We start from the raw sequence: 23,348 nt of genomic DNA, 5'->3' as shown, positions 1-23,348 counted from the left end.
CCACCCAGCCTTGTAAGCCAAAAAGACTACCAGCAGAGCCACCTGTGACTGCTGCTTCTGAGCTTGAGAGTTTGGGCCATTTGGGGGGATCCTAGGGGCAGCCAGGGGAGGGAGGAAGGATGAGGGGCACTCTCAAGGTGTGGCTCCAGGGACCCGAGGACACTGAGCTCACAGCTCCTCTCTGGACCCAGGCTGACCCAATTTCAGGGCCTCTCACTTAAACAAACAAACAAACAAACAAATATATAGTAGTTTTGTAAATTATGGATACAAAATTAAACTTGGAAATGAATATTTATTTAAAGAAAAGAAATCACCATAAATCTGGCATGTTCAAAAAGCTGGCAAATACCACAAACACCCCTAAATCAAGAAAAACAACGAGTAATCAATATTGTTGCTATGATCTGCCCAATTCTTCTCTATTCTTCTTGTTTTACTACATTTTTGGTAACATACTCTTTTCTTAAGACAACAATTTCACAAGATCCTTTTCTCTAGAGATAATTAAAAGATAACAAAATCCTTAGCATGGTGGCTTGAAACCTGTTTTTTATTTTTTATGTGATAGAAAAATTTCTTTCAGATTCACAACAGATGTCCGTGGCTTTCTCCCCTGGGCTCGGGATGCTCCCTGCCTGCGGTGAGCGCAGGGGAGCCGCGGCCCCTTGACCTCCGTGGGTGATGCTGTTCCTCTGTCTTCCCATGCCACCGGGTTCCCTCCAGCCCTGGTTCCATCTGCCTCCGGGCCCCGTCTGGGGAACAGGGCATGGGTGGAGTGGCCATGAAGACCTTGACAGAGGGGCCCGTTGGCCAGAACTTAGTCGTATGACCCCTTCTCTTGCAAGGGAAGCTAGGAAATGTCATCGTTAGCCAAATGGTCACGCATCTAGTTAAAACAAAGGGATTTCTGTGCTAAAAGGAAAAAGGAGAGGGTGGATTTGAGAGGACAATGAGTCTTCTCTGCCACACGGCTTACCTGGATATTGTACTCACCCCTTCTGCTCACTCGGTCCCTTGACCCACCCTCGGTCCCTTGGCCACCTCTGGCTGCCAGGTGTCTGAGGGCTGCAGAGTTGGGTCTGGGCAGCCGCATTTCTAGCTATATGTTGAGGCTCTAGTGCAATGCATGAAAGAGATAACAGATATTGGGGACAGGGGGGTCTGTCCCACTTCTGAGAGCTTCTGCTCATGCAGTGAAGTATGAGGCCAGGTTAGCAGCTGACAGTGGAGGAGACAGAAGGGATGGGAGAGGTTTCAACCAGGGGGATGGAGGGAAGCCACTGAGTCAGGGAGTGGGGAAATGTGTCTGAGAGCATATGGGTTTTTTGTGTTGTGTTTTTGGTTTTGAGGGGTCCTTTTTTTTACATTTACTTTGTTGAGGAAAACTTGACAAATCGTATATATTTCAAGTGTACAGCATGATAGCTTGATATACATACACATTGTGGAATGATCGCCAGGATCAAGATGGTTACACAGCCATCGCTCAGAGTTCATTCTTTTGTGTGTGTGGAGAGAATACTTAGTCTATTATACTCAGCAACCTTCAAGTGCACAACGCCACATCATTAGCTCTAGTCACCAGGCTGTAAATAAAGCCTCTTGCTCTTACTTACTCTTTTTATACCTGAAGGTTTGTACCCTTTGACCTCCAGCCCCTGGCAACCACTATTCTGCTTTCTGTTTTCATGAAATGGGCCTTTAAATTTTTTTTTTTTAAGATTCCACATATAAGTGATACCACACAATATTCGTCCTTGTCTGTCTGGTTTATTTCACTTAGTATAATGTACTCCAGCTTCATCCACGTTGTTGCAAATACCAGAACTCCCTTCTTTTTCATGGCTGAGTGCTATTCCATTGTGTATATATATATATATATATACATATGCTGCATTTTCTTTATTCACTCATCCACTGAACGGATACTTAAGCTGTTTCTATATCTCAGCTGTTGTGAATAACGCTACATTTTCCCCTTAGGATAGTGATTCCATTTCCTTTGTATATATACCCAGCAGTAGGATTGTGGGATCCCATGGTAGTCCTATTTTTAATATCTTGAGGAACCACCATATTGTTTTAGGATGGCCATAGTCATCCTAACAGGTGTGAGGTATTATCTCATTGTAGTTTTGATTAGTATTTCCATGAGGATGTTGTGCACCTTTTTTTTTTTAAGATTTTATTTATTCATTCACAAGAGACAGAGAAAGAGAGAGGCAGAGACACAGGCAGAGGGAGAAGCAGGCTCCACGCAGGGAGCCCGACGTGGGACTCAATCCTGGGTCTCCAGGATCATAACCTGGGCCAAAGGCAGCACTAAACCTCTGAGCCATCGGGCTGCCCTCGTGCACCTTTTCATACACCTATTGGCCATTCATGTCTTTGGAAAAAAGTGTGTTCAGGTCCTTTGCCTATTTTTACATTGGATTATTTGCTTATTGATTTCTATGAGTTCTTTATGTATGTTGGAGATTAACCCTTTTTCAGATTTATGGTTTGCAAATATTCCTCCCATTCTACAAATGGCCTTTTATTTATTTTTTATTTTTTTAAAGATTTTATTTATTTATTCATGAGAGACACAGAGAGAGAGGCAAGCAGAGACATAGGCAGAGGGAGAAGCAGGCTCCATGCAGAGAGCCCGATGTGGGACTCGATCCCGAGACCGTGGGATCATGCCCTGAGCCGAAGGCAGATGCTCAACTTCTGAGCCACCCAGGCAGCCCTACAAATGGCCTTTTAAATGTATTGTTTCCTTTGCTGTACAGAGGGAGCATTTGTAGGGTGAGTCTGTTTGAGTTCATGGATTTCAAGTGAAACTTGTTTGTCAGGTTTTATGACTTTTCTCCTACAGCATTCTCTGCCTACAGAGGGAATATAGGATTAGCATGACTTAAGTCTGCAGAAGGGCCTGTGTGCGGGGTGATTATAAGGTTGGGATTTGGGATCTAGGTTGGACAAGACGGAGTATGAAGCCCATGAACCTCTCCATGGATGCTGGAAAAGCAGTAGAGTCAGGCACTGGCATGTAGAGGGCAAAGGTCTCAATGAGATCAGAGAACTGTTACCTTGAGGGGCATTCGGATATTAGCAGAAATGTTAGGATATGGTGTCAGGAAGTGGGATGTTTGAAATAAAACATTTAAAGTATGTTTGCTGTTGAATGCATTTAAGGTAGAAGAGGTCAAGTGCAACATGGGGCCACAGAGATTACTTACCAGGAGAGGCCAAACTGGTGAGAGGTCATCCAAGCGGATGTTGAGTCACTGGGGAGGCTGGCAGGAGCCTGGAGAGGAGAGGCATACTCATAAGCCTCGGTTCCCTGATCTACAGACAGGCATGGAATGTCCCCTCCCCGATGTGATGATCTCAGGTGTGGGAAAGGTTTGGTTTCACATCTTGTTTCTTCTCTTCCTCCTTCACCTCTCCCTCTGGATCGCCAGCCCTTCAGAAGAAGCAGGAAGATAATGACATCTACACAGCCTTCCCCTTCCCCTTCCCCTCGGAGGAATCTGAGGTGCTCCTTCCTCAGAGGGCACCTGTAGCAGGGACCTCGCTCCAAATGGTGTCCACAGTGACACTGTGAATGCTGCTCCCCAAGAGGCTCTGATGTGGGAGCAGCAAAGGCCACCTGTCTCTTTCTTAATACTTAGGACTTCCTAACCTTTGGTGTGGGAAGTATGTGACCCATGGCATTTGTAATGATTTTAGGTTCACAAACATCATATAAATATGATGTAGGAAAAGTTATTAGAGTTTGAAGCCTACGGCCAACAAAGAATTCTTAAGACATGGGGACAGGACCCGTGGTCAGAGAGCTGCACCAGGGTCATGAGGAGTGGCCCATTATATATATACTCTCAAGTTGGGAGGGGATTAGGGAGAGTGTAAGTCTCTAAGGATTTTTTTTTTTAAGATTTTATTTATTTATTCATGAGAGACACAGAGAGAGAGGCAGAGACATCGGCAGAGGGAGAAGCAGGCTCCCCACAGGGACCCAGATGTGGGGCTCGATCCCAGGACCCCAGGATCACAACCTGAGCCAAAGGCAGATGCTCAACCCCTGAACCACCCAGGTGCCCCCTAAGGAATTTTGGAAGCCAGGTTTCCAGGACCTTGAGGGGGCTAGCTATCATTAGGAAAATGTCATTTATTACTGTCTAATAAAACCTGAGTCCTGAGACCCTTCAGATGCATATCAGTGGGCCATATGCTTGGGGGATGATTGCTGCCATGTATCTTGGGGAGTTTAGAGATAAAGGAAATTTCTGAAGGAATTCTTATATGTTAAAGTAGACTTACAGGATCCCAGGGGGTCAGGCTAAGATTGCCTGTTGCCCTTAGCCAAGTATTAACATCAAGGCAATTGAGTCCCTAGAGGAGGATCACTCTGCCTGTTTCAAGGACGTGTCAATGGGCTGTTAGGTAGTAAGGAAATTTAATAATTTCTCTTCTGCCTTTGTTTCCCACATCAAATATGCTGCATCACATCATTGTTGTTTCAAGCCAAACAAAGACAAAATCTTAGGTTGGTGCTATTGTGTCTTAAAATGCCTCCGTCACACTTGCAAAGCTCCATTTTTCATCATGGAGGAGGCCTTAAAGTCAGTGCCCACGGAAGATAAGAGTATCTAGTGAGAGTTTGGTGAAACCATGTCATTTTCATAGTATTTTTATGATTTCTTCTTATTTCAGTAATTGATACTCATTTTCTGTAGTCACCAACTTCACCAACAATAAGTATTTGATAGTATCGTCAGATCATGTTAACCCACTGTTCAAAATCTTCCAGGGTCTTCCCATTGCATTTAGAAAATTGGGGGCGCCTGGCTGGCTCAGTCGGTAGAGCATGCAACTCTTGATCTCGGGGTTGTGAGTCTGAGCCCACATTAGGTGGAGAGATTACTTAAAAATAAAATCAAAAGGAAGAAGGAAAGAAAGAAGGGAGGAAGGAGGGAAGGAAGTTCTGAAATGCTTTCTGTGGTCAGGAAGGTCTCCATGAAAAAAAAAAAAAAAAAAAAAGGGATCCCTGGGTGGCGCAGCGGTTTGGCGCCTGCCTTTGGCCCAGGGCGCGATCCTGGAGACCCGGGATCGAATCCCACGTCAGGCTTCCGGTGCATGGAGCCTGCTTCTCCCTCTGCCTGTGTCTCTGCCCCTCTCTCTCTCTCTCTCTGTGACTATCATAAATAAATAAAAATTTAAAAAAAAAAAAAAAAAAAAAAGGAAGGTCTCCATGATCCAACTCCTGTTGACCTCTTCCTCTTCCTCCACCATCGCTCTACCCTCGGCTCCCTCCTTGAGGTCCCTCTAATAGGGAAAACTCAGTCTTACCTCTGGGCCTTTGCACATGCTGGGCCATCTGCCGGGGATGCTCTTCCCCCAGGTCTTTCTTTCTTTCTTTTTTTAATAAATGTATTTATTTATTTCAGAGAGTGAGTGAGAGAGTGCTGAGTGTGGGGAAGGGCAGAGGGAGAGAATTTTCAAGCAGACTCCATGCTGAGCACAGACCCTGGCCCTGGGCTCCGTCTCATTGATCCATGATAACATGACCTGAGCTGAAACCAAGAGTCAGTTGTTTGACTGACTGTGCCACCCAACACCCCCTGCCCAGATCTTTCCATGGCTCACTCTAGTCCTTCATGCTCTTGCATGCTCTTGCACTCTAGTCCTTCATGCTCTTGCTCAGATGCCACCACTTCAGAGGCTGTCTCTGATTCTTCTAGCTAAAACGGTATGCAAGCATCCCCATCTAGCACTTATCTCTTCTTAGCACTCTTCACTTCCTGACATACACCTATCAATTCATCCATCCATCTACTTTTCCTTCCCCCCTCCTCCCTTCCTCGCTTCTCTCCATCCTTCCTTCTCTCTATCATTTCTTATTTCTAATTTAACTCCCCCACTGGAATGGCCTTGTCTTGTTCACTGCCATGCCCCCAGGGTCTGGAACAGTGCCTGGCACACGGTACAGTTCAGGAAGTTTGCATTTGATTGATAAAATAAATTAATATCGTTTCCTCTTAAAAGATATTTAAGTTGAAAAGCAAATCACTTTAAAGAAAAGTGTTCAGTAAGTAGTCCGTGTAGCACCATTTGGCAAACAGCAGGAAGGTACTATGTGATGGGCACACATATGAAAAGGCTACGTATCATACTGGGGTTTGGGAAATGCTTTCCTGAAGTGATTCTGAGATTATCTGGGAGAAAGAGAACTTCCCACCCCCCACCCTGCAGATCACTGAACAGACCACATGTCTTTTCTGGTTGGTGCTAAAGACCCCTGAGCACCTAGTAGGTACCGCACATTTTTAGATTTACATTCCCTTTCTGACCACTGAGTTTATGACAGTGACCAAAAAAGGAGTCCAGTCTAAGACTAGAAAAGCATTCCCTAGGCTGACAGGAAAGGGGACTTGAGAGAGGCTTGGGATTTTTCAGAGAGAGTGGGATCTGAAGATGCCATAGGGACAGATAAAAGAAGTGGTGCGCTCATAAATGTTCAATAATTGCTCTCCAGGAAAACACGTGTGTGTGTGTGTGTGTGTATAGATTTTACGGGGCTAAAGGATGTGTTTGTTGAACAAAATTTACAAATTTACAAGTGATACATATTTTTGTTGTAAGTATTCTTTATAAATTCCATGAAGCCAATTGTCATAGAAGGATTTTGATTTGACTTGATTTGAATTTTTTTTTTTTTTTTTGCCAAATTCTTGTATCCAAAACCAACTATCACTGCAGTTTAGCCATGACTTGACAAAATCAGACTAGGAATAAATGCCAGACAACAATCTGACTCCGCAAAGGGGCCTCTCGCGTCTCTGCAGACATGAACTCTGGTTGCAATTTTTGTTTATGTTAATGAGTAAGACGAAAGTAAAACAATGATGTTGCTCAGAACGCCTTCACCAGTGATGTGGGCAACCTGTCTGTTGCATTGGGTAATAGTGTTTGGGAGTGGAAAAATATTCCTTCAATGTTTAGGGCTTCAATGTCTCAGCTACGGATGCGACAGTCACACTCACCAAGTTAATTTGCATTATTCAAATTTTATCCATTGCATTCTTAAGGTGGGAACATCAAGGAAACAATAAGTCCCATACATTTCTTCTCCCTTCCCTTATATTCCCTTTCACTATTATTTATATTCCCCAAATGAATGAGAACATACACTGTTTGTCCTTCTCTGATTGACTTACTTCACTCAGCATAATACCCTCCAGTTCCATCCACGTTGAAGCAAATGGTGTGTATTTGTTGTTTCTAATGGCTGAGTAATATTCCATTGTATACATAAACCACATAAAGACTCCTAACTCTGGGAAACGAACTAGGGGTGGTGGAAGGGGAGGAAGGCAGGGGGTGGGGGTGAGTGGGTGACGGGAACTGAGGGGGACACTTGACGGGATGAGCACTGGGTGTTATTCTGTATGTTGGTAAATTGAACACCAATAAAAAATTAATTTATTAAAAAAAAGAAAAAAGAAATACAATATGTCCATACAATGGAATAGTATTTGACAATAAAAATGAATGGGCCTCACACATCTACAACGTGATGGAACCTTGAACACATTGTGCTAAGTGAAAGAACTCAGTCAAAAAGACAACCTGATGTATAATTACATTTATGTGAAATATCCAGAACAAGCAAAGTGGAACGAGTAAGTCACAGTAATGATGAAACGTACAGCATAGGGAATGTAGTCAATGGTATTTGTAATAGTATTGTGTGGGGTCAAATCACTATATTGTATAATTGAAACTAATCTAACATTGTGTGGCAACAATACTTCAATTAAAAAATTTTTAAACAATAAAAAAAAGAAACAATAAGTCAAGCCCTGTCTTGTAGTGCCCCCCCCCCCATCCCTGTGGTCCAAGTTCACTCCCCGTGGGCAGTTCTGAGTGACCAGCATGACGTCTTGTACACAGAATCGGGAGATGTGCAGGATCTCCCCCATGTCTCTCATTAGACACCCTAGACGCCAAGTAGTCTCAAGAGCACAGATGATGGTGAAATATAGCAAAATAAGGAAGCGATGAGTTTTTAGTATTTATTACTTTTATTTTTAATATAATTTATTGAAATATTCAATAATTTAATATCTATAAACGGCTATGTTTAACAACCAGCTGGCAAAAGTCTCGAAAACTTAATAATGGGCCCTCACAAGCGAGTATGAGGGGCCTCCAGCATACTACGGGGTACAAGGGAAGCATCTAGAACAAGAGGAGAGAGGTCGAGGGGCCAGAGTCCACTGGGCGTGGAGCAGGCACAGATGACGAAGCGTCGTCCCACACCAGCTCTTCATGTTCCTTGGCATCCAGGAACTCATTCTTGCCCGTCTCTTCCTCTGCTGACCTCAGATCTGAGAATCTTGCTCAGTCTCCATCTGACTCACCCCTCAGGAGCTGACCCTTAACAATGTCCCAAAGGTGGGGACCTGGGTAGCTGAGGGTGAGCAGAAACCTCCCTGACCCCGTGGCCCTGACTAGCTGAATGGGACCAACTGAAGATCCTCCTGCAGGAAGGCAGGGGTTAAGGACACGCCCAGGGGCCTAATCATCCCCATTCTGCAGATGTGGGAACTGAGGATAGTGAGAGCCGTTAGCCACCCAAGGTCAACAGCTGCCAGGGGACCGAGGCAACGCCAACAAGCCCGGCTTGGCAGCCCCCCAAACCCACCTCCTTTCTGCATAGCTCTCCTGCAGCATCCTAGAAACAGCTCCTGGAGCTTGCTTCCTGCACCTTGGGTTTTAGTGCACACCATTCTGGAATTCTATTTATTGCTCCCGTAATTAAAACTCACATCCCCTAAAGAGGTGGCCAGTCACTTGAGGGCAGAGCCCATGCTGAATACACATTCTATGAGCAGCATTTAGAATTCCAGCTGATTGGCATCAAAAGCAATCTTAAGAACTCCTTGGTCAGGGTCCCCCATTGTACATATGGGGAAACTGAGGCCTATGGTCCTACGGCAAGGACTCCAGAAAAGCAGGACTGGAACTCAACATCTTATCCACCAATCTGAGTTGGTGAATAATAGAAGCAGGCTTCCGCCTCACCAGAAAGTCCCAGCCAGAAGGGAAAAGAACAGAGACTGAAGTATCCTTGTCTAGATTTTGGGGTGACACCAGAGGAGACTTCCTTCCAGGCGCTGGTACCCTAGAGGTTCTTTGAGGAAGCCCATGGAGCAAAAGACTCCATGAGATGTTTTCATTATACGTACTGTGGGGATGTGTGGGGACAGTGGGGAAACTGAGGCAAGAAGGTGGATCCTCAGGGCCTCTCAGAGCCTGAGGTTCAAAATAAAGACTTTCGGGTTATCAAACTTTCTCCTCTTTCACCTGGGCCCCAAAGACCTCTTCTGGAGCAGAGATGACTCTTACGGAGCCACCTAAAACAGTGCTCCAGGGGCCAGACAAGCAGGGAGCTGAGGAGTCTGCTACAGCCACGGTTCCAGCATGTTCCAGGCAGATGGACTCCTCAGGAGGCTGCAGAGACCTCGATGCGGGTGTACGGGATGCCGGTGGAGCTCTGCCTGTGGCCAAAGCTCAGAGCAAACCTGTCAAGCAGAGAGTGGGGTGGGGTGGGGTGTCTCTGTCTCTGTCTGTCTCTGTGGCCTCTGATGTCAGGGACTGAAGTGGTGACTGCCAGACCCTGTCAGAGCCCCTAACTTTCAGTCTCCTCCTCAGGTCACAGCAGACTCAGCTTCCTTGCCCCACAGGCTGGCCCAGGCTCCACCACGTGACCCCTGAGTCCCCAGGTCCAGCCTGCCACTACCCTTGGCTGCGATCACAACCTGCTTTACCCCAAAGCTGGCTTCTACCTGCCTTTCGGCCTCCTTAGCTCCTCATCCCAGAGAAGGGGTTCTGGAATCTTCTCCCAAGAAAGCCAGTATGGCAGAGATTCCAGGTGGCTCCTAGTACCTGGACTCCCCCCTTTTAAGCCTAGTAACAGTACCTTGATTTTTAGCTGGGCACACAGCTCCCCAGATTATAGCCTCTGTTTTTCAGCCTCCCCCACATGTAGGTGTAGCCAGATTCTGTCGAAAGGATGCAGGTGGAAGTGACGTGAGCATCTTTCAGGTTGTGTGTCCCCTCCCACCTTCCCTCTTGCAGGACCGTGGTGGCTCACTGTCACAGGCCATGTGGGAAAGGTAATTATCAAAGGGAGGGTGGAGCCACCAGAGAAGGAACTTGCAACCCTGGATGACCTCTCAGAGCACAGCCGCCACCCCAGCCCTGGACCCCCTACATCCAGACCATTCTGAGCAGCCAGATCTATTTCCTAACCAATAGGGTTGGGCTGCTGAGTGACCTGCAGGGGGGCCATCTAACAAATTGGGGGTGTTCCACCAGCAGAGAATCCTCAGGGTTGGGGTGGAGCAGGTTACAGGCTTTTGCACTAGACTAGTGCTGCATCCCTTCAGGGGCCAGGTTGGGGTGGCACTTGGCAGGAGATGCAGGAGGCAAGTTCCAACTCCATATTAGAAGTTGATCTTTTTAGTCATTTAGGGCCTCCCAGGAGTAGAAAGGGCAGCCAGGTGCTGGCGACTCCCTTTACTACAAGAAGTAACCAGGGGCATTTGCCAAGGATATTTAGGATTGTAGAGTTTTTAGGTCCCTTCTGATGCTCCTATTCCTCTCATTTCTTATTTGAATGGCCCCAAGGCTCCATGACGCTAAGATTCTGAACTTCTCTCTATGACCTAAAGACCTTACATGATCAAGCTCCTACCAGCTTGGCTGAGCTGATCTTCTACCCCTCCTGCCCTCCTTCCCTCTGTTCCAGCCACACTAGCTTCCTTGTGGTTCCTTGCGTATGCCAGATACACTCCCAACCACAGGACCTTTGCACATACTGTTCCCGCTACCTGGAATGCTCCTCCCCCTCATCTCTACATGGCTGTCTCCTTCTCACTTATTTATTTATTTATTTATTTTTAAATATTTTATTTATTTATTCACGAGACGCACAGGAGAGAGGCAGAGACACAGGCAAGAGGGAGAAGCAGGCTCCTCAAGGGGAGCCCAATGCAGGGCTCAATCTGGGACCCCAGAATCATGACCTGAGCCAAAGGCAGATGCCCAACTGCTGAGCCACCCAGGTGTCCCTCCTTCTCACACATTTAAATTGCACCTCCTCCGAGGTCCCCCCTCTCTGACTACCCACTCTAATTTAGCCACAACCCTTTGTCCCTCTGTCCCCTGCTCTGCAAATCAGGCCTTCTCAACATACTTCACTCTGTTTCATTTTCTCCCAGATACATATCACTAACCAAAATGCTCTTGTTGCTGCATTTGTTGGCTTATTTATTTTCTGTTCCCACTTCTCCAATAGAATGGAAGCTCCGGGAGGACAAGGACCTTGCCCATCGTACTCTTGGCCACGTCTCCTAAGGCCCAGACATGGCCTGGAACATAATATGGATTTAATAAACTCCTAATGAATCAGTAGATTAAGCCCACAGGTCCTTGTGTGTGACTTTCAAAGGCCACAGTTAGACTATTTTCTCTAAGCTTCTATGACTCTAAGATTCTACTACTCTGACCTTATGTAATTCCATAACCGCATGGTCTTAAAATTCTCATGAGCTGGGGCCTCACAGTCAAATGAAACTCTGCTGGAGGAAGATACAAACAACTCCAGGAAAACAGCTCCTGCACGAAGACAAGACAAAACTGACAGCGTCCGGGCACTAAGACAGTCAGGAGGAGGAGAAAATCAGTCTCTTGCAAAGGGAAAGTACGAGAAGTAAATCCTGAACTGATCTGCTCAGGGTGTGATGTGAGTCTTTCGCCCTCTCTCCTCTTACCGTCTCCTCTGGAACTGCTGGTCTATCTCTGCAAATGACAGACCTTTCGTTTCAGGGACAAACGAGTAGATGAAGCCCAGGCTGAGGACAGCGGTCAGCCCGTAGAGTAGGAAGGTCCAGGACAAGCCAATGGTACCTGGGAACAGGAGGGCGGGAGCGTGAGCAGAGGTGCAGCCTGGCTAGCCGGCTGGTTCCAGAGAGGGCACTGCAAGTCAGTTCCCCAAAAGCAAATTCTCCAGATGTCTGATTTGCAGAATGAAGACAACAAGCTGTCAGATAAGTAGGACTGGTTATCCCAGAGGCAGGCAAAGGACCGGGCCCAGACGTGCAAACACAGATGAGGACATCTGGTCTGCATGGGAAACCCACTCACCCACACCTAAAACACTACCCAGAGGACTGAATTCATAATCTGAAAACAGGAATGGAGGGGAAATGGCCCTTCCTTTAGCAGCAAAATAGTTGCAGGCTTGGCCCAGCCCAGCCCCTAAAGAAAAAAGATCCTCAGAAATTCCATAAACTGGTTATTGGGTGAATGAATTGAGTATCCAGGGAATAAGGTTTCAGCCCATTTGGCCTGTGTCTGACTCCCAGATCGTTCCCCAGCCCCTGTCTCTTCCTGGAGACTCAGGTGAGAGCCAGGGTTTCAGGGCCAGCAACCTGGACCACCGGGGTGACTCTGGCTCCTTAGAAGGCCATCAGTCCAGATCAGAGAAAGGAGACAGTGAGGGGAGGGCTTTGTTGAGGCAGAAGCATCGATGACCTTCCAGAGCCATGGCCGTTCTCACCTTTAGAGGCCAGGACCTCTGAGTGACCTTCCCTGACCAGCTGGGCCTCCACTTAATCCTCATAGCTACAGTGAAGAAGATGGGGGGTGGGTGAATACCAGAGCCCCACCCTCAGGCCTCCAGACTCCCCCCACCCCATCACCCCAGGGAGTTGTTCTCTCCCCTACCACAGCAATCACAGATGGCTTCCAGATGGAGGCTTTTCCCCTTCTTCAGCCTCAATTTCCAGGCTGTCAATCAAGCTGGCCCACTCCTTGATGGGGCCTGGAACCATCTAAGGTAGAAGCCTGGAAGGTCATGTCTTCTCTTTGTCTGTCAGCCTCTCCTCCCACCTTTGAAGATACTAGCCTCTGATTCTATTTTGAGGAGACAACCCCTGTACCTCTGTCCGTGTGGTTGGGTGAAGCCATTCCCCACCAGCCCTGACTCCAGGGGGTGCTAAATGCCCCAGGCCTGGGCATCAGAGTCTTGCAGCCTTCTAGCCGTAGATGGGCATGCAGTCTTGCTGAGCCAACAGGAGCCCATGCCACGACATGGGCAAGAGCACGGGGAAAGAAATACTCTTTCTTGAATGCCATACTTCAAGATCTGCAGGTGCCACCCCTGCCACCATGAGGTGGGTCTGGCTGAGACAGAAGCTGACAGCATGGGAGGCAGAGCAGAAAGAGAGCGGGGCCGGGCGGCAGCTTTATGGCAGCCCAGTGATCAGGAGTGCTTGAAGCTGGCCACTGTCCACCTTTCTGTGATTTATGACAAAAATCCTCCCTTTTGTTTATCAGCTAGTTTGCCCTGGCTTTTCTGTCACTTAGACCCAGTCAGATATGGAAGTCCTGGCTGTCTGGAGACAAGTGTTCTTGGATCTAGAAGGGATCAGACCATGGAATTAGGCCAGAGGACTCACCAATGAGGTCGAGGAAAGAGAGGCTGACAAGCAGGTTGCAGGCCCAGTTGAAGCTGTTACAGAAGGCGAAGGCTCGGCCCCGGATCTCCATGGGATAGATCTCGCTAAGGACAAGCCAGGTCACTAGGACAGGAAAGCAGGGAGGACTTATGGGCTGTGGTGGGAACTGGGGCCTGGCCCCCATGGCTCAGCGGACAGCCCCATGACAATGTGATTCAAGCAGAATGTCAGGCCCCTGACACCCAGTCTTCCCACTGCCTCCCCAAAACCCCTGCAAGAACCCCTTTCTAGTAAACCTTTTGAAAGATCTATCCAGGGGCAAATCAGGTTTCATGAGGCCCAAAGCTTAAATAATTTGGGGACCTTTATAAGAAAGGCCCCCACACTAGGAACAGAAAATTAGGCCCTTGGAAGGAGAGCCTGCAAGTAAGCAAGGAGTCCTTAAAGTGTAAGCTTCATTGGCTTCGTGGTCAAGCCACCTCTAGTGTCCATCTGAGACCCTGACTGACACGGTCCCCAACCTTTCTGCTGGGTGGGGTAAAAGGCTGCAGAGTTACCTGCAAGAGAACTCCCACCTACCTGGTCCAAATCCAAAGGAGAAGGCACTCACAAAGACCATCATGCAGACCAGTGCAGTCCAGTGCAGCAAGGCACGCTCTGGGGCAGGATGGGGTGCAGGGGAGGCAGTGATTAAGGCCATTCGCAGGGGAGGGCCTGTGGGGTTCCCAGCTCTGGGATGAAGCTTGATTTTCTTAGAGGTTGACAAGACTGGCTTCCCTTGGTTCTCACTGGTTGTTGGCAATGGAAGTGGAGTGATGCCCCTCGGCAGGCTAGGGTCTCCAGGGAGGCCTGACCTAGTGGCGTTGGGCATGGCCAGGCAACTCGGACCAGAGTCCATGGGTGCAGCAAAGCTGACAAGGCCTATGCCACTGACTGACAGGGCCATAAGGGCACAGCCAGCCAGTAAAAGGGCTCTGCGGCCCGCTCGGTCCACCAGTCCCATGGCAGCCAGGGTAGCCACCACCTTCACCGCACCAAGTCCCACAGAGGCCAGCACAGCCGAAGATCCCCCACGGAAGCCAACCGAGTGGAAGATGGTGGAGGCATAGCAAAGCACATTGGGCTGCCCCGTTAGCTGCTGGAAAATCACTAGCCCCAGCCCCACCACAGTCCGGCCTCGCATGTTATCCCGTGCCCTGAAGAGGTCCAGAAGGGAGTATCTCGGCCTCTCCAGGCCCAGCTTGGTGGCCTCTCCTCCCTGGAGAGGAATGAGGTCCTTGTTGGCTGCAGCTTTGGTGGTACCAGCAGGGAGACAGAAGAGGCTAAGGGACTGCAGAAGAGCAGGTGCAGCGGCCCAGCCAAACATATGCCTCCATCCCCCGGGGGCACCAGCCAGTGCATAGTTGAGTGCATAGGACAGCAGGATGCCCAGGGTGATGCCGGCCTCATAGAGGGACACCAGCACTCCCCGCTGCCGTGGCCCCACCAGCTCTGACACATAAATACAGCAGGCCATGGAGGAGAGGGAGATGGCAAAGCCAGCCACCAAGCGGCCCAGGACCAGCCAGGCCAGGGAGCCAGCCAGGCCTAGGCTCAGGCTGCCTGCCAAAAGCACCAAGTTGCTGCCGAGGATGGCTTGTTTCCTGCCATACTGGTCGATGAAGATGCCCCCCACCAGGGAGGCGAGGAGAGCCCCCAAGAGCAGGCTGCCCACCAGGAGCTCCTGCTCCAAGCAGGATAGCCCAAAGTCAAGCTGCAGGGGCAGCAGGGCACCTGATACGACTGCCAGTTCATAACCAAAGGTCAGGCCACCCAGCAAAGACACAGAGGCACACAGGGGCAGGAGCACTTGGGGATGGCCTGGAAAACAAAAGTGACAGGAGCAGAGTTCAGGATGGTTCCTTACCAGAGCATCATCCATCTGTCAACCCCTCATCTATCCACCCAGCTACTCCATCTATTCACCTGTCCGTCCATCTACCCATCCATTCATTGCTCCATCCATCTTTCATCCATCCACTCCTTCCTTCACCTACCCACCCCTCCATCCATCTACTGTCATTCACCTATCTATCCATCTACTGATCCATTCATCCATCCATCAATCCATTCATCAATATATTCATCTATCCATCCACTTCTTCCCTCATCCCTCCCTACATACATCCAGTTCATCCATTTACCCACCCACTCCATATATTTATTCACTCATCCATCTACTCATGCATGCTTTCATGCATCTATCCATCCATTCATCAATCCACTTCATTCTTCATCCATCTCTCCTTCATCCCCCATCCATCCATCCATCCATTCCATCCATTTATCCAGCCATCCATTTACACATGCATCATCCATCCATCTATCCATCCATCTACTACATCTATTCATCCAGCTTTTATTAATCAATCTATCCATTCATCCCTTCATCATCTCCTCCTCTATCTATCCATTTGCTCCATCTACCACATATTCATCCATCCATTTGGTCATTCACATACTCCTTAATTCACCATCCATCTATTGACACATCTATCCACACATACATCCATTCATCCACCAATCTTTGTATTCCATCCCTTATGTACCCATTCACACACTTACCCATCTGTCTATGCATCCATTCATCCAATCATTCAAAAACTTATTTATCTGGCATCTACAACATGCCAGACTGTTCGTGGGGCTTTCAATACAGTAGTGTGGTCAAGCACCTGATATTCTAGTAGCAAAAAGCAGACGATAAATAAATATATATATAACTTCAGGTGATAGGTGTCATTTAAAAAAGCAAGTGGATTGAAAATGATGGAGGAGTTCAATTTTAAATAGGGTAGTCAGTTAAGGCCTCTCAAAGAGAGAAGATTTGAGCAGAGATCTGAATTAAGTGAGGGTGAAAGCCATATAAAATCTGGGAGAAGAATATTCTAGACAGAGGGAATAGCAAAACAAAAGCCCTGAAGCAAGATAGTTTTGAGAATTAATAGCTAGTGCTTATATGACACTAAGTGCTAGGCCCTGTTTTAAAAAGTTTATATGCATTTACTTATTTAATTCTTAAAACAACCCTATAACATATTATTATTAGTACCATCCTCCAAGCTCAGAGAGGTTAAAAAACTTTCTCATGGTCACAGAGCAAGTGAGTGACGGATGCAGCTAGAGAGTGCAAGCTTTTAATCACAGTGCTTTCAGTAAGGAGGCCAAGGTGGCTGGAGCCATAGGAGATAATCAGGCAGGAGAAGCAGGCAGGGGCCAGATCACATGGAACTTTTTAGGTCATGAAGATAATAATGAATTTCATCCTCAGTGGATGGAGGCAGTCTTTGAAGGCTTGAGCTGGGAAGAGAGAGCAGTTACCAGCACATGTGGTTCCTGAGCACTTAAAATATGGCTAAAGTGACTAATGAACTGAATTTTTCAATTTTATTTAATTTTCACTAATTTAAATGTAAAAATAGCCACATGTGGCTAGCAGCCAGCCACCATACTGGCAGTGCACTTACAGGTTACTCTTAATTCACATACTTACACTTAGATATTTCTAGAAGCATCTGGAGTAACCTAGCAGTATCATACCCACACCCACCCTGGACCTGACAAGAATATTCATAATAATACAGTCAGATTCACTGAGTGTTTTCTCTGAAGTAGGCACTGCTTTGGGCACTTAAATGCAGTAACACATTTGACTTAATATAACTTCATGTGGTGGGCTTTTGAATTATTTATGAATGAACAAACTGACCATCAGAGGGGAAGTGACTTGTCTAAGGTCAAAAGTAGTCAGTAGCTAAGCCCAGACTCAAAGCTGGGCAGTCTGACTCCACAATCCACACCCTTAACCACTCCATTACAAACCCTTGGCATGTTATGATTTTGCGCTGTTCTCTCCTACCTCTACCTTTCCGCATCTCTGTTAGGCAATTCTTGTGTGGGAGGTGTGGGGGGTAGGGGGTGGAGTGGAGTTTCACGGGTGGAAAGCTCAGCTCCCAATTCTGCTCACCCTTCTCCCTCCCACCCTGCCTCTGGGAAATCACCGCCTCCCTTTCCCTGGCTGGTCCATGAACCTCCTGTTCATGACCATCAACGAGCACCCTAGGAAGATGACAGTACCAAGGTCCTGCCCTGTCTTCACCTCCCTTTGCCCCATCTCCCTTGGTTCCTGGAGCCTACTGCCAGAAGGGAAGGTACTTCCAGGCCATGTGAGGCAATCAAGTGAAAACAGAATTTGTTTGCCATTTCCTCAGTTCTCTGGAGCTGAAAGGGAACCCAGCCAAGGAGCTCAGAGGCCAAGCTGACTGTCCACAGGTCTCGTTGGAAAATGCATCGGGGGGACGCCTGGGTGGCTCAGCAGTTGAGCATCTGCCTTTGGCTCAGGGCATGATCCTGGATTCCTGGGATCGAGTCCCACATCGGGCTCCTTGCATGGAGCCTGTTTCTCCCTCTGCCTGTGTCTCTCATGAATACATAAAATAAAATATTAAAAAAAAAAAGGAAAATGCATCGGGGCAGCTTTGGGTTACAGTGGTTTAAGAGCAGAACAGCAAAAATAATAGTGAAATAATATAGTAATGATAACAGGTGTCATTTATTGAGTAGCTCCCCTATGTAAAGACTTCAGTGCCTTCTCTCAACCCATCTTTGTAACAACCCCTAGATGGTATAGCTACAGTTATCCCCATTTTAGAGATGGGGAAAGTAAGGCTCAGAGTGTTCCCACAGCTGGGAGGAAACAGGATCAGGACTCCAACGTTGATCCATCTGACTCCCAAACCCATATACTTAAGAGCTTTGCCGAATGGACTTCAAGTAAGAAGGACAATCAAAGGTAGGTGGGGTGTAAGAGAAGCAGCAGTACAGCGTCAGGGGTGGTGGGGGGAGACAGATGCGATAGCTCTCAGGAAAACCCAGTCACAGAGCACTGCAAACCAACAGTGCCCCAAGGAACTAGGAAGGACAGCCCCCAGGGAGTCAGGGCCATTGGATAGACTAGGGAAGCACATCCCCTTCCTTAAGCCATGGCTCCCATCCTCTGCTCTAGTAAGTCCTAACTCCTTAGCTGGTGGCCCCCAGCCAAACTCCTCAGTCATACCATTCCCCAGCTCTGTCCCCACTTCCCCTCCTGCCTCCCACAAGCCCAGTGCACACTTGTTCCCAGCACAACCATCCACTTTCATGCCCCTCTGCTCTCCCTGCATCACCTGGGTCCCCACTCATCCTTCTCAGGCCCCGCTCGTGGTCACCTCTCCAAAGGGCTTTGAGTTGTATGTGTCTGCTGTTTGGCATCCCCCCTCTCTGTTGGGGTGCTGCCCTTCCCTGTGCTTTGTCTCTCAGTCTCCTGGTTTGGGTAGAAATGACTCCCCTCCCCTCACCCCACCTCCCCGGCCTGGCTCCAGGGCATCCATGACCCAGATCTGAACAACCAGCAGGTTCCCAGGCCCTGGGCAGCAATGAACATGTGCTGACCCTGGGCTGGGCCACTGTGTTTACTCACTAAAAATGCAAAGCTGGTAGTGTACATGTCTGGAGCAGCTGGGGGCCATCTTCCCCTTTGGAGGGGGTGTCCCCGACAACACTGCCTGAGCCCCAGCTCCTGAAGCCATGAATGTCTTAGTGACTAAGAAATAGCTTTTTTCTTTTTCTCTTCTTCCTACTTTTTCCCTTCCCTTTCCCCTTCCCTTTCCCCTGCCTTTTCCCCTCCCCTCCTCTCCCCTCCCCTCCCCTCCCCTCCCCTCTCCTCTCCTTTCCTTTCCTTTCTTCTTAAGGTAATTCAGGGGAGGCCCTGGCTAATTCCTGTACATCTTCCTCCACTTTCCAAGCCACATTTTTTTTTTCAAGCCACATTTTTCACTTCCCACCACCTCTGCATTGCCCTGTCCCTTGCTGACACCATCTCAGGTTTGTGGGTGCGGCTTCCTTGTTAAACTGAGCAGGGCAGGGATCCCTGGGTGGCGCAGCGGTTTAGCGCCTGCCTTTGGCCCAGGGTGTGATCCTGGAGACCCGGGATTGAGTCCCACATCGGGCTCCCGGTGCATGGAGCCTGCTTCTCCCTCTGCCTGTGTCTCTGCCTCTCTCTCTCTCTCTCTGTGTGACTATCATAAATAAATAAAAAAAAAATTTAAATAAATAAATAAATAAATAAATAAACTGAGCAGGGCAGCAATGGAGACTTACTGTCTGTGCCTCCTGAGCCCCAGTCCCCGACCTGACACCCCAGAGGGGCTCCTTCTGTCAAATAAGCCAATGACTGAGTTGGAGACTAGGGAGGCGTCACCACTTGGCATTGCAAGGACTGCCTCAGGCACATGTGAACGTCACAGGATGCTACATGACAGCCAGGGGCCTCCTGGGACAGCCTAAGTCATTCTGCTCAGAGCCCTCAAGAGCTGAAGTCCTTACAGTGGCCTTCAATGCTCTGCTGGATCTGCCTGTGCTCGCTCGCTCTCTCTCTCTCTCTCTCAGCTCGGCCATGCCAGCTTCCTTGCTGTTCCTCCTCATTCCTGTTTGACTCAACCCAAGGCTTTTTACCAGCTGTCCCCTCTGCTAGGAGAGCCCTCTCCCTCCATCCCTCCCCTCTCGCCCAATGGTCTGTACTTAAACACGGCCTTCTCCTGAGGCCTTCTCCACCCAGCTCCCCATCACATCACTTCCCATGCTCTTCCCTGCTTGCTCTCCATAGTCCTTCTCACCATCTGAAAAAGCTATGTATTTTACATATTTATCCTTCAGAGTGCCAGTCCCAAAAGGAACAGGAATCGTTTGTCCTTAGCCACTCCCTGACGCTGATGACAGTTCCTGGAGCTCAGGAATAATTGTTGAATAAACAGATGATTGACTGAAGGGACTCTGGGGGCTTTGGGAATCCAGAGAGGAAGGGTCTTGGCTCTTGAGGGAGACGTTTCTTTGGAGAGGTCTAAGGTCTGAAAGGGACCACACTCCACAGGAAGTAAGAGTAAATTCTGGCCCCCAAAGGAGGGCCCAGCCTGGGTTTGGGAACTGGTCTCCCTTTCTATGAATTATCTGTCTAAGTGCACCCGGGGGTGCTCAGTCGGCTAAACGTCCCTCTCTTGATTTCAGCTTAGGTCATTATAGGTCGTGAGACTGAGCCTCATAACGGGCTCTCTGCTGAGTGTGGAGCCTGCTTAAGATTCTCTCTCTCCCCCTCTCTCTGTCCCTCCCTTTAACTGTATACACACACACTCTCTCTCCTTCCCTCTCTCTAAAAAAAAAAAAAAAAAAAAAAAAGTTGTATGTGAAGCTGTCTCACACTGGAGGAAATGCCCTAATCCCCTAAGCCCCTTACTGTGGAGGTCAGAGCTTCCCAGGGAGAGAATCAAGGATCAGGGGAAGGGGAAAGAAGTCAGGTTTCAGATGCATGTATCACCAGCTAGTTGCAAGTCCCAGGGAGCCTCCTGTTGGTGACACCAGAATAGCATTTCAACCAGAAGTCACAACACACTGGGTCCCTCCCCCGCCAGAGATCTGCCATGGCTTTCCCTGAAATTCCAGGGAGAAACCAGAGCTAAACTGAACTATGCAAATATCCTCACCCAGAGGGCTGGCTTCCAAACATCCTAACACAGCTAATATGTACAGAGCACTCCCCACAGCCAGCCGCACCTCCCCTTCTGGAAGCCGTATCTGCATCAGGTGACTTAACCCTTACAGCAAACCTATGCCACAGGCTCAGCTGTCATTCCCATTTTACAGATGAAATGACTGAGGCACAGAGAGGTGAAGGCATTGCCCGAGGTGACAGTGTGTAAGTGACAAGAGCAGAGTCCCAACACTGGGTGGGGTAAAAAAAAAAAAAAGCAAAGCTCACATTGACAGATCATTTACCACGTGTAGGTGGTGTAGGTGGTGAGCCGAGCCCCTTTCATTCATTTGCTCATGTCGTTCTCAAGGCCGCCTTGTGAGAAGCATCTTATGGGGGTCATTTCATAGGTGAGAATGCTGAGCGTCAGAAAGGTAGACTAGGTGATGCACCCCAGAAGCAGGAGAACGGGGGCTGGAATCCAGGTCTACACCCCGGGGCCCAATCCCTGAGACAGGGAGCCCGGGAAAGCAGCCTGGGATCTCTGTGGAGGACAGAGCTAGCCCAGGTAGCTTGCACTTCCCCTCCTTCCCTACTTCCACCCAGGCCCAGCTCTGCCCTTGGGAGACGCTCAATCAATAGCTGTGAATTAACGTAGGAGGCAGCAAAGGGCTAGGAGGGGCAGATGCAAGGGACCAGGGTCAAGCTGAATGTTGTTGGGAGAACCTCTCTGGGTCTCTGTTTTCCCTCAGGTTCTGGGGCAGGGTGCCTTGAGGATTAAGAGCATGGATTCTGGAGTCAGAGCTGGAGTTGGTGACCATTCCTGCCATGACTCTGTGCATGAGAGGCTGGATGGTACAGTGGTTGGAATGCAGACTGAAGCCAGAATGCTGGGGTTCTATCCCAGCTCTTCTACTCCATAGCTGTGTGGCCTCAGGCAGCTCGCTTAACCTCTCTGAGCTTCCCCATCTACCAGTGTGGATAATAGCAGTATCCACCTTGTAGCGTGGCTACCTTATAGCCACTGTTGGCTATTATGTTGCTCCACAGAATAATCCAGAGCAAGTTTTTAAAACACAATTCAGGTCATGTCCCACTCCAGCTTAAACTTCTTCTCCAGTTTCCCATGCCATTTGGAATAAAACCCAAACTTCTCACCACGGCCTACAAAGTTCTACACAGTCTAGCCCCTGTCTAACTCTCTGACCTCCCTCTCACCCTTTTCCCCTTTCCCACTGTGCTTCAGCCACACTGGTCTGACCACACCAGCCCACTCATGCCTCAGGGCCTTTGCACATGCTATCCCTGCCCTCTTGTAGTTTTTTCCAGATCTTCGTACACATACTTCATCTGAGCGATGTCTCAGCACCAGCGCCTCCTACCCTGGGAGGCCTTGGCTACCTACCTACCTACCTACCTACCTACCTAACAAAGCTGCTTCCCTCAACATTTTCCCATTTTATGTGTTCCACAGCATCTTATCGCTCTTGGAAATCATTTTATTCATTTACTCCCTTCCAGCTTCTCAACTGGAATGTCAGCTCCATGGAAGAGAGGGCTGCTGTCTGCTTTGCTCACCACTGAGTCCCCAGCCCCTGCCGCATAGTAGAGGGATGAATGACTGAGAGACAGGGTGAGGCTCTGGATCCACAGAGAAATGGAAATCCTAGTTCCCTGCAGCAACAAAGCAATTCCCTATTCTCCTCCCCCCCCCCCAACCCCACCCCTCCCAGTTCCAGATTCTAATCCATCTCCCCTCATCGAATACCTCCAAAGCGGAGGTTTTGTCTGTGTTGCTCCTGGCAGCATCCTGAGGCCTGGCCACACTCAGAAGTGGTCAGCAAACAGTCCTGCAGTTGCTCCTTTCGGGGCCTCTGTTTCTTTGCCGAATAGGAGCAGTTTCCCTTGCCCGGGGTGGTTGTAAGGCTTGAGGCGGTCAGGACGGGGCCTGCCCCGAGTGCGCACTTGGTATCAAGTAAAGAGCACTTTTTGGGAGGCAGAAAGGAGCAGGGAAGGCAGTGTGCCCGCGTCCCCTCCCAGCGCGCAGCCGGGGCCTGCTGTCCCCACCCGACTGGGTGCCACGGGGGCGGGCTGGGGCCCCGCGGAGAGGCCGCAGGGGCTCCCGGCGCAGCGCCCGCTCACGACTTACCCATGGCGAGCACGAGTCCCCTGCGAGCTGGGGGCACCGGGACCGGCCCGCACCCCCGCCCGAGTCCCCGCCTCGCCGCCGCCGCCGCCCGACAAACTTTCCGGCCCGCCTCCCGCCTGCGTCCCTCCTCCCCGCCCGC

At 49.0% G+C, this 23,348-nt stretch overlaps 1 protein-coding gene across 6 annotated transcripts; it reads right to left on the bottom strand.

Moving 5' to 3' along the window:
* Positions 1 to 8,056: 8,056 nt before the first annotated feature.
* On the bottom strand, positions 8,057 to 23,322 carry SLC2A10 (solute carrier family 2 member 10). Of its 6 annotated transcripts, XM_077873451.1 has the most exons (7): positions 23,210 to 23,322; positions 14,100 to 15,380; positions 13,521 to 13,643; positions 11,832 to 11,967; positions 11,568 to 11,636; positions 9,977 to 10,058; positions 8,057 to 9,578 (listed from the first exon to the last, which is right to left on the bottom strand). In XM_077873451.1, exons 1-6 carry the CDS (start codon positions 23,211 to 23,213, stop codon positions 10,010 to 10,012), a joined length of 1,662 nt encoding a protein of 553 aa, XP_077729577.1. In that variant the 5' UTR covers positions 23,214 to 23,322; the 3' UTR covers positions 8,057 to 9,578; positions 9,977 to 10,009. The 6 variants fall into 6 exon arrangements, 4 of the variants coding, with proteins under 4 accessions (XP_077729577.1, XP_077729580.1, XP_077729581.1 ...); XM_077873454.1 differs by lacking the exon at positions 11,568 to 11,636; XM_077873455.1 differs by lacking the exon at positions 9,977 to 10,058 and having other exon boundaries at positions 23,210 to 23,295.
* Positions 23,323 to 23,348: the final 26 nt, after the last annotated feature.

This window comes from Canis aureus, chromosome 26 (genome assembly GCF_053574225.1).
Source record: "Canis aureus isolate CA01 chromosome 26, VMU_Caureus_v.1.0, whole genome shotgun sequence".
NCBI classification, from domain to species: Eukaryota; Metazoa; Chordata; class Mammalia; order Carnivora; family Canidae; genus Canis; species Canis aureus.
Note: the sequence above shows the minus strand (reverse complement) of the source record. Positions and strands in the feature narration are given on the sequence as shown.

Coding starts and splice junctions, on each gene's coding strand:
- SLC2A10 (XM_077873455.1), bottom strand. Junction 11,968..13,520: donor CTCTTTCCTCGACCTCATTG/GTGAGTCCTCTG, acceptor TCCTGTTCCCAG/GTACCATTGGCTTGTCCTGG. Junction 11,637..11,831: donor CAGCAGTTCCAGAGGAGACG/GTAAGAGGAGAG, acceptor TTCCTCCAGCAG/AGTTTCATTTGACTGTGAGG.